Source organism: Megachile rotundata, chromosome 5 (genome assembly GCF_050947335.1).
Source record: "Megachile rotundata isolate GNS110a chromosome 5, iyMegRotu1, whole genome shotgun sequence".
Classification (NCBI taxonomy): Eukaryota; Metazoa; Arthropoda; class Insecta; order Hymenoptera; family Megachilidae; genus Megachile; species Megachile rotundata.
Genome location: NC_134987.1, coordinates 2,248,202 through 2,260,103, shown reverse-complemented (window position 1 = coordinate 2,260,103; position 11,902 = coordinate 2,248,202). Strand labels below are relative to the sequence as shown.

Below are 11,902 nucleotides of genomic sequence, written 5' to 3'. Positions count from 1 at the left end.
GAATAGATTGCAATTTTTTTATTTCTTATTATTTTTTCATGAATCTTGTACGATCGTATTCGACTCGTTTTTCTTATTAAAATGACATCAAATACGATGTAAACACAATCATAATTACTTGTGTAACGGGTAATTAAAGTTTTTAACGTGAAAAAGGACGGCGAATGGAAAAGAAAGAGAGGTAAAATATTGAAACGGGCGGCAAACATGAAAGACTCGTGCGTGGTTTGTCTTTGAAATTCAAAAATTAAAATTATTTATTTTTTATGAATGAAACTTTGATAATCGTAATCGTTCCGTTTTTTTTATTAAAATAATACCAAACACGATATAACTAATTGTAAGACCATAATTACTTGTGTAGTAAGCTGCTAGGAGGAATTTGTATCTCTGCTGTAAACGTAAAGTTTGCCATTAGTGTGAAAGTCCAAAACTTTTATGGTTTGCTACATAAGTAATTGTGATCGTAATTATATCGTCTTTGGTATCATTTTAATCAGAAAAACGAGACGAATACAATGGTAAAAGTTTGATTCACGTAAAACCATAAGTAAAGAATTTTAATTTTCGAATATAAAAGACAAAACATGCACAAGTCTTTCATATTTGCCGAACCTCATCCCTCTTTCTTTTTATGTCGCTATCTTTTTCTATATTCGGCTCACTACAAAGAATGTAGTACCTATTCTATACAGTGAAAATCCAGAACCGAAGATTTAGAGAGAATAGTGTACATATACAGGGTGTTACCTGTAACGCTACTCACGATTTTTCTCCCACTTGCAGCCACCTTACGAAAAAAAGTTTGGAACAATATTTGCAGGGTATGAAGTGCACAATAGATATTAGTAAAGCAAATTTTGAAAACAGTTTGTTCTCTTCGCAAAGTCAAGGACACCTTGGGTTTTTTAAATAGGAACATACACTTTTTTTATTCATAGCTTTAGAGGCCATTGAGACGAATTCAAAACTTGTATTGCATGATATTTTTATTAATATATTACTAATATTAATAATATTAATATATATTAATATATTACTCGATTATTAATATCGAGTAGAATAAAAAAAAATGTATGTTCCTATTTAAAAAACCCAAGGTGATCTTGACTTTGCGAAGAGAACAAACTGTTTTCAAAATTTGCTTTACTAATATCTATTGTGCACTTTATACCCTGCAAATATTGTTCCAAACTTTTTTTCGTAAGGTGGCTGCAAGTGGGAGAAAAATCGTGAGTAGCGTTACAGGTAACACCCTGTATATTGAGACTACAATGCTCTCAAATTGAGATAAATTTTCTTAAAAAATGACATGTCAACATAACAGAAATGAAATTTAACGAGACCGCTGACCATGGGGCGACGGTATATAACAGCAGTTTTTCCGCTTTTCAAGTTAGTCGTGCGGCAACCCCAATCGGTGTAACGGTTTACACTCAAGGTTTCACCTCCGTGCTTATATGTATTCACTTTATCCATAAACACCTCTTTTTGCTGTAAGCGATTGAGTACTCTTATTCAAATATTAGAGACCCCCAATACTATTTTAACATTGTTCCCAATATCCATAAGTTTTTGTTTCTTTATTTCTTATTTCAAAGTTTCGTAGCCTTTTCTTCATCTTACAGGTGTTATCGAATTTATATCCGGACTTTGAGGTGGAGTTTCTAAGAAAATGTGTTGTATTATTCGAAACTCATTACTTCACTGTATAAGCTGTACGTTTCGGGTTTTTATCAGATTAGAAATGATAATTATTTTTGAAGTGCAACTTACAATCAGAAGTTAACAGCGCTCGTGAGGTAAAGAGCGGCTATTACCTATTGGACGACTCGCTTCTACAATAACTACATATGTAAATCTATAAGACTGTGGAGTTCGTGTGGTGTACGGTTAAGGAGAAATCCTCCGGTCAATACCTTTCGACAATTAGGCTTATTCAATTAACAAGTGAAGGTGATGAATTTTGCAATTAACAATTATTGCAAAAATGAAAAGTATATGTATTTAATATTATAATTTTAGTAATGCACAACTCTATAAAAAAAACTAAATAGACATTGTCGCATAATGAGCAAAAATTCAATAAATTAAGTAATACGTAATCGGTGAATGTAAAATGAATCTAATAAAAATGCTATTCGCTGGTTAGGTTAGGTTAGGTTTTATTTACCTTAACACGTTTCTTGGCATGTGGGGCATGTACGTCTCGGGATGAATTTTCTGTTCAGGCCATTTGGAATTCTCATTGAAAAATAAAGAATACTTTAAAAATTTATTGTAGAATCAAATATAGGCAACTTTACATCATGTCTACAGAGTCTATTGTAGCACGGGGCGTATACAGGGTGTCCCGTAACCAGTATTACTTCCTGAAAGGGGTTGTAGAGGACATCATTCTGAACAAGATTTTCCTTTGCAAAAATGGGGTTTGAAGCTTCGTTTTTGAATTATTAAGCAAAAACATGGACCAATCAGAGCGCGAGGATTTCGCGCGCTCAGAAGCGAGAGCGACTGTTTTGAAAATGACAGTCGATCGTGATCGTGAACAAGCGTATCGATACCACGTCGGTATAACGTCGGTATAACAGGAAGCTATTGAGTGAAAGTTACATCAAATAATGAATTAAGAAGTTAAGAATAATATTAGGTTCTTCGTAATTCGTAAACGAAAGATGAACCAATTAGTTGTTGTTTACCCAGACCAAGTATATTGTATTTATTTTACGCCTCCGAAAAGAAAAAAATAAATTCATGAAAATTAATTTTGTCGACACTTCGAATGAAGCAAACGAATAAATTCACGTTTCAAAACGAATGAGTACCTTGTCTATGAAATGGAATAAAACAGGAATGGAATATCTAATGCAGTACCTCATTGAAATGAAATAAATCAATTGCTGCGTACATTTAATTTTAAAAATAAAGAAACAACTTAAATAACACTTACCCATTGATTCATGAAGAAACTAGCTTCGGGTAGATCCACCGATCGGAGCATCAACAGCTGATGTCCTGGCAGAGTCAATGAACTCTCAATTTATTTCACTGTCTCTTTCTAATAATTGCACAACATAAGCACGACCGGTAAACGGACCGAATGAAAACGCGTGAACGATTATTCATAAATATATATGTATAAGTTACAGTGAAACACCGAAATTTGGAGAATGTCGACTTTCACCGGTGAATGTCAACATTCACATAGTCGCTTGGTGTATGTCCGAAATATTTGCTAAATACCCTTATTGAGCGAGCGAAGCGAGCTCTTCACTCGAACTTTCCGAAAATAAATGGCCTTTTTTAGCGCCCGAACTATGCAAAGAACCCAAACAAATTTGGTATCAATCGAAAGGTATTTGCCTCACGAATGGCCAAAACTTATCGCTTTTCTGTTTAAAGCTGATGCGTTTAAAAAAATTGCAACTTAATTATTTTTTACATGGAGCTCAATGGGGAAAACGGTTTTAGGCTCAAATTAAAATGTTTACTGACGATGTAAACATAGCAGCATAATATGGCTAATAATACAAGTTACATTGATAATAATAAGAGTAATAAGTATAATAATTATCATTCTGTCGATAACCAGGACAGCTTCGCTCGCTCAGTCCATCACGCCAGTGATGTTCCTAGTTTCTAACTTACACCGGTAAATGTCGACATTCACCATGCACTAATGGTGAATGTTGAACATGTCGGAGATTTATATTTTCTTCTCCGTAATTCAGTCGCTATAAAACGTCACAAGGGTGACCTAACTTTTTCTCCTTTTCGCAACTCTTTAAGCATACGTATTCTTCCGCCGTGGCCTATTTTGGTGTGAGTTTCATATAGTATACTGAACAATTCTTCATTGGTAACATAATACTGTACATTCGTTTCCCCTGGTTTTAATAGTATAATTAACTTGTCTTCATCATTCATTTTTAAAACGTCAAAACGTTTTAATCGTCTATAATCCAAAGGTGTGTTGCACTTAGTTTTAGCAGAAACTATATCAGAAAGTATTTTAGAGTACTTTTCTTGAGAAAAATAAAAACAATTGTCTTCTCGTTTACCCGCAATCAATGCATTCAACTTTTCAAGAAAAAGATCACAATTTACTGCAGTATCCATTCAGTATAAATTATGGTATCGGACAAAAATTAAAAAAATGTTGCTCGCATCATCAAAGTTTGCATAAGACTGACAAAGTTGACTGACTCTCAGCAGAACAAAGGATTTGGCGGGAGGGAGCCATTCGCCTCTTTGTCGGCTCCTCTCTTTTGGACCCCCACCAGAGCATATATGTGATTGTCGACATACACCGGTGAGGGTCCGAATGTACAAGAATGTAATGAAATATTCGATCTTTCACCGACGTATTTGGTATGTATTGTGTCAGATACTTGTACAAAAAATTCATAAAGATAGCCTTTTCATTTCTTTTTAGAAATTTCGTCAGAAACAAATGAGGTGCGCTTTTCATGCACGAACACGCACCTCCTCGATCCTTTGTCTTTTAGTTTCAGTTTGGCATTCGCACAGAGCATTCCGTATAATTTTTGATTAATTAATTTATTCATTGTTAAGAGTATTTTTCTGTATAACTTTGGTTTTCCAAATTTAATTTTTGACATTAAAAGAAAGAGTTTTTCAATTTCAAGTATTGTCATTCATCGGGTTTACGACAGTTGACATTCACTACTGAAAGTCGACATTTTCCAATTTCGGTCTTTCACGGTAAGATATGTTTAACGATACGCTATATTCTCGTTATAAGGTATCCGAATTGAGGAATCGAAATTATATTTTATTAGAAGACATTGTTAGACTGGCCACGGATCGCGGTTTCGTTCTCGATCGCGAGGCATACGTCGCGAACCGTTGCCATGCAACGATGATCTTGTCACGTAAAATTTACGAAGATAGAAAAATGACTCGTGTGATTTCTATTTGTAAAACTTTTTAACCGACTTCGAAAAAGGAGGAGGTTACTCAATTCGATCAGTATATTTTTTTTTTCTATGTATGTTCGTCGATTACGCCTAGCTGGGTGGACCGATCGGAACGAAACCTTTTGCATCTGGTTGGTTCTGACTCCCCATTGGTACCATTAAAAAAAATTTTTCATTTTGCAATTGCAAAGTATTGTTATTGCAAAAAAACCGGCAACTTTTGAAATAAACTTCGAACGATTTTAATGTCCTTCGAGTATGTTGTTAGGGGCGTGGTTCTGGACAACCTTTTCCTCTTGCATAATTGACGGAAAGCTTTTGTTTTCGAGATATTAGCGAAAAACTAATGTTATTAATATTAGTGGAATGCCCCGTGCTATGCACGGGAAAAACAAGAAAGGGTAATTACAATGCATTGTACCAAACCACTAACTAAGCTTTACCGCTCTGACATGCGACTTATGCAGCAAGATGAGTTCACGTTGACGTTGGTGTATTATTCCCATTGCTTGGTACAGTCTCCGTATCGTTCTAAAAATGCATCAATTTCATTTGTTAGAAAATTTATTGCGCAGGATCTGCCATTATTTTACGGATACTTTGACCCTTCCGCAGTTCTAAACCGTAAGAGATACACATGCGCAGTAAATTTTTGCAAAGAAAGTTAACAAAGAACAAATGGATGAAGCACCCTTAATCATGATGTAATTAGTTTGTACTTGTCCCTGAAAGAGTGTCCCTTTTTTTTTTTTTTTCTATGCATGTTCGCCGGTTTTTTTCTAGGTGGGTGGTCCGATCGGAACAAAGCCTTTCGCATCTTGTAGAGTCTGACTCCCCATTGGTACCATTACCAAAATTTTTTTCATTTTTTAGTTGCAAAGGATTATTGTTGCAAATAAAATTGAGAAACGAATATTCATGTTGTCTTTTACTTAATTATGCTCATGGCATTTACGCAGACAAAAAAAAGCCCGGAAGAACTGTCTCACAGTATCCTATACAATTCTCCCCATTCCACTAAAAAGCGTGAAATAAAATAATTTTAAGAAAAAAAATACACCGACATCGAAATGCACTAAAAAGTATAAAATAATTTCCATTTCATTCAATCATACAATTACGTCACAGATATGAATGAAATCTATTTATTCGTTAGGTAGTATATTAAATACATTTCAACCTTTTCGGAGGCGGCGCATAATTAAAAATACCTCAGTAAACGTTGCTGCCAATAATCAGTTGATTGTGGTATGGCGTATTGGAAATTAATAAATCCTGAGAAAGAATACGAACCATTATAGATATATCTGGTAATATACGTAAATGTAACGACTGCATCTTCATTTCGCAACGTTTTTGATATAAATGAAATTGAATCGACGTGTGGAAATTCGCATGTGGAAGCCATGGATCTAAGAACCTATAAACGGAGCCCACGACGCGAGAATTGTCAAATTTGTGGCAGATGGGCTCTATCTTTATAGTATATGTGGCGATCGAGTCTTTCCGTCGCATACTCTATGAATCTAGATAGACCATAGTTACATTCTATACGCACTAGCTATACAAAAATAGCTATACAAGCTTTGCCTATGTTCGGCTGTCCAAAGGTTGACATGTTCAAGAAAATCTTTGAATTTTGCGCCGCCTCCGAAAAGGTTGAAATGTATTTAATACACTACCTAACGAGTAAATAGGTTTCATTCATATCTGTGACGTAATTGTATGATTGAATGAAATAGAAGTTATTTTATACTTTTTAGTGCATTTCGAAGTCGATGTATTTTTTTTCTTAAAATTATTTTATCGTGATTGCGTGTACCCTAGATAAACTGTCTGCTGCTGCATTATCTTTCCCTTTCGTGTATTCAATTTCGTATTGGTATTCCTCGAGTTTAAGTCGCCATCGCATTAATCTAGATGAAGGGTCTTTACAATTATTTAACCATTTAAGTGCTTGATGGTCTGTTCGTATTAAGAATTTTCTACCTAACAAATATTGTCGTAGTCGCTTTATCGCCCATACAATAGCTAGGAGTTCTTTCTCTGTTGTCATATAATTTTTCTCTGGTGGATTGAGTGTTCTCGAGATATAACAACACGGGTGTCCGTTTTGCGACAATACTGCGCCTAATCCTTTATTACTCGCGTCTGTCGTGAGAGTAAAATTTTTTGTAAAATCTGGATAAGCTAACCCTGGAGCTTCACATAACTTTTGTTTAAGCGTTTCAAAACTATCCTGCTGTTTACCCGTCCAATGAAAATTAACATCTTTCTTTATTAAATCCGTCAAGGGTTTAGCAATTTTAAAAAAATTTCGAATAAATTTGCGATAGTATCTTACAAGTCCAAGAAATGATTTTACTTCTGTAGGCGTTCTAGGTACTCTAAAATCTTTTACTGCGGCAATCTTTTTAGGATTTGGTTTAACTCCTTCTGCGGTCACTAAATGGCCTAAATATTCTAATTCCGGTTTATGAAACTCGCATTTGTCTGGCTGTATTTTTAAACCTAATTCTCGTAATCTTTGCAGAACAATAGCTAAATTTTCATTGTGTTTTCCAATAGTATCCCCCAAAATAATGTCATCTAAATATACAAAACATATAACGTTTATTAAACCTCTTAGTGCTGTATCCATCATTCGTTGAAATGTAACGGGTGCATTTTTTAAACCAAAAGGCATTCGGTTATAATGGAAGTGTCCTTGGGGTGTTGAAAAGGCTGTGTATTTCTTTGAATCAGGATTCATAGGAATTTGGTGAAATCCTGAGGATAAATCGAGAGCAGAAAAGAATTTTACATTTCCTAATTGACTAAGGATATCTTCAACATCAGGTAGAGGATAAGCGTCTTGGTCTGTTAATTCGTTAAGTTTTCTACAGTCAATGACTACCCTCCATTTTGTTTACCCGAAGAGTCTAATTTTTTTGGAACTACTCATACTGGTGAATTGTACGGTGAATCTGATCCCTCAATTATATTTTTAATTAACATTTCATTTACTTGTCTTTCAATTTCAGCTTTATGGCATTCCGGAGGTCGATACGATTTGGTATTTATGATTTTATTTTCTTTTAATGTTATAGTATGTTTGGTAAGATTCGTACATGGTAAAAAATCAGTTTCGAGATTAAAAACATCAATATAATGGACTAAAATTTTTTCAATAGGTTTACGTAACGCGGGCTCTATATGATCTGTTCTCACTATGGTTTTTAATTTAGCAATTTGATCAATATCTTTAGAATTTTCAATTTCATTAGAGATTTCTTTATTTGTCTCACCTGAGATGAAGAAATATACCCGCGTTGGTTTATCTTCGAGGTAGATGGTTCGAACTCTTTTCTCTCCTGGTGTAACAATCTCTGGTTTCTGAAAATACAGGGTGTAATTATCAAGTTTAATTTTATCGTTTGAAATTTCATATTTATATTGCTCTAAACAAGGTATTCCTATAATTCCGTCTTCTATCAAAGGGAAATTATTTGGAACTATGTAAAACTTATGCGGTTTTCCGAAAATGATGATTTTAACATAACGATTTGTCGTATACTTGTCTTGGCCCATGTAGAACGTCCGAATTTCTGTATTAAATATTTCCGTGTCCGCTTTATCTTCTTTCATTAGATTTATCCCTACGCCAGTGTCGATTAAATGTACCCGTTCTCCTGCTGGTGGTCGAAATGCAACTGTGAGTAATCTTCCTATTGTTGTGTTGACTCGTGGTATCCCATCTCCTCGTTGTTTCCCTGTTCTTTGCTGGTCGTATACCGATCGCTGTCTTCCCTTTTCACCTGGTTTATTCGCGGAGGTGGTAGATTCCTTTGGCTTGGTAATTGAAAATTTTGGCATTGCGGAGCCACATGTCCCAATTTACCACATTTAAAACATTTGAGTTGTGCTTGTCCAGATGATCTTTCAAGTCGATTAGGATTATTTAGTCGTCCAGTATTCCGATTACTTTGATAATTATTCACAGCTGGACGTATTGGTCGATTATTATTATTGAAGCGCTTTGGTGGATTATACGCACGATTTACTTGCGGTCTTCTCCATTCACGTTGTTCCTCCAGCAAGTATCGTTCTATGTCAGCTGCTTTCTTCTCTGTTTCCGCTAGAGAAATCGGCTCATTGGCAAGCAAAATTCGCCCGATGTCATGACGTAGTCCCTTGAGGTATATTCTGTTAAACTTTTTCATGGTGGCTTCAAGCATTATTCTCTTGGTAAATGGTGCAGAATTTTCATTACCGACTGCATACGTGAGTTTATTCAAAATTCTTCGGAATCTGATATTAATACTTTGTATAGATTCATCGCGTCCCTGTTTCAAATCACGCAATTATTCACTATATTCGTCAGAAGTAACTTGATCCGCCACGTTGGAACGTAATGCTTCGAATAAGTCACTATAATTTTCTATAGACATATTGCGAATGCTCTGAGCCGCCCTGTCGACTATTTTGTCTACTTTGATCGCTTTCAAAAGTAAATCCCTTCCCAAACACCGAACTCTCTTTTCGCGAACTTCCTTTATAAAATCTTCCACCCCGACGTCATCTTCTCCGTTTAACGATGGAATATATCTTATCAAGTCTTTTGCCGATAACATTGTAAGTTGTTGTGGCGTTTCATCGAAATCTTCCTGATATCCGCGTATATTTTCGTTATCGTCTTCCTCGTCCGACGGAGGTGGTATTTGCGCCCGAGTAGTCTTGTCCTTTCGTTTCGTGTTAGTTTTAGCTTCCGAATGATTAATTGATTCGAAATCTTCCGTAACAAATGTTTCCTGACTCCCGAGTCCTAATTTCATTTCAGCTAACGTTTTTCCTAACATTTCGATTTCTTTCACGCGACGTTTATTTTCTTCATCTGACTGCTTAGTTAATATTTGAATTTGCCGTTGAACTTCAGCTACGTTTTTTGCATGTATTTCATTTTGTCGCTGTAATACGTCAAACACTTGTCTTAAAGTGACTACGTTTCCCATCTTAGATATGGAGGCCTTATCTTTTGACATTTTCCCGAAAATAGCTACTTCTTCAGAATCTTGGCTATCGAAATTTGAACGTTTAGTTCTATATCGAGTGAAAGAATCCAGTTTACCTTAATATCCGTAGAAATGGATGTCCGTAGAATATCCTTTATTAAAGTATCACAAAGATTCATGGATTGTGAGGTTTGTCGCCGAAGATGACCCGTAGTCCAAGGTTGATTCTTCACGTAGGTAGAATATCGCTTGTTTTCTTGACGAGCACTTTCACAATCCTGGCAGGATCGCCAAAATGTCACATAAAATTTACGAAGATAGAAAACTGACTCGTGTGATTTCTATTTGTAAAACTTTTATTATTTTGTAACGTTCAAATGGCTGGTTTCAGAGTCGGGAAAAAAACTGAGCTTCCAAAAATGGTTGAGGAACTTTTATGTCTTTTGGCTTGGTGGATGTGGTGGGATCAGGAATGAGTAATGGTTAACAAAGTATGATTATTGCAGTGTTTACAGGTTCAGGGTGTAAGGGACTTAGGTGACGCATGGATGGATGACGTGTTGTTTGGATGGGACTGTTTGTTACAATCTGTTGAACGACTGCGGCGTCGATTGACAGTCATCGTTTATTGTCGAAAGAAACGTGTCGAAATAAAATGTTGGTTTTAATCGAAAATTCTATTTTCTTGCTTTCAAGACAGTATAGATAAAATTATTTATGAATATTCGTTCACGTGTTTTCATTCGTCCCATTCACGTGTCAGACTCACAGTGAAAATTAGTGAAAATTAGTGAAAAGTGACAGAGAAAAATGATAATGAAAACTAATAATGAAAGATGACAGTGATAGGTGACAGTGAAGTTTCTTGAGAGTTTTTTGAAAGTTTCTGTATGATGATTTATTTATACTAACAGTAAGGATCGGTGAATCGTACCAGTGACAGAGATGCATTTTCATCGTGAGTATTTGCGGTTCAATGGGTGAGTTACATTTAAATTAGTTAATTATTCAACTCAAATTTTTATTTGTTGAATGGATAGGTTATTCAATTTTTTAAAAATGAGAATTTATTCTTTTTCATAATCACAATATCTAACGAGAATAATTTTCCATATTTCATCTATTATTTCTTTGCGATAACAAATAAACGTATCGAATAAATTCGACTTATTCTGATTACGTGAGTAAGGACTACTTTCTTCATTACTTATGCATTAATAAATGATAATTCAATAATAATTCAGACTTTTTCATTCCTTTTTCAATGTAACTTTCATCTAACAGCTTTCTATTACACCGATGCTATACCGACGTGGTATCGATATGCTTGTTCACGATCACGATAGATCGTCATTTTCGTAGCTGTCGCTCTCGCGTCTGAGCGCGCGAAATCCTCGTGCTTTGATTGGTCCATGTTTTTCGTTAATAATTCAAAAACGAAGCTTTAAACCTCATTTTTGTAAAGGAAAATCTTGTTCAGAATGACGGCCTCTACCACCCCTTTCAGAGAGTAACACTAGTTACGAGACACCCTGTATATGCTGTAATTCCAATATAACGATTACTGCCTGATCAAATGAAGTAATTTATAATTAATCGTTTGTGTCGTTTAAGAAAACTTACAACGTACTGTAAATCAGGTAGGATATACAGCAATAATATAGTTTTTAAAAAATTAATTTTATTATTTGCAAAGGATGAATGTTTATGCAACATCTATTACTTATTCCATGTTCTCGAATACTTAATTTGTAAAAACAGAAACTTTTAAGTGTCTAAAAGATGGTATAGAACAATACAAATGTATAACAAAATAAATGGATCTTAAAATCAGAATACAGATGCAGTAGAGGAAACAAAAATTGTGCAAACTATTTCTTACGCAATCCCTAAAGTTTCAGTTTACAGGTTATAATTCTCCAACAATCACGTACCTATCAAATTACTTAATTCTACAACTATCAATAAATT

General features: G+C 34.9%; 1 protein-coding gene across 1 annotated transcript; it reads right to left on the bottom strand.

The window, feature by feature from the left end:
• Positions 1-8,493: 8,493 nt before the first annotated feature.
• On the bottom strand, positions 8,494-10,389 carry LOC143264543 (uncharacterized). The gene has a single exon (XM_076532132.1). It carries the CDS (start codon positions 9,959-9,961, stop codon positions 9,284-9,286), a length of 678 nt encoding a protein of 225 aa, XP_076388247.1. The 5' UTR covers positions 9,962-10,389; the 3' UTR covers positions 8,494-9,283.
• Positions 10,390-11,902: the final 1,513 nt, after the last annotated feature.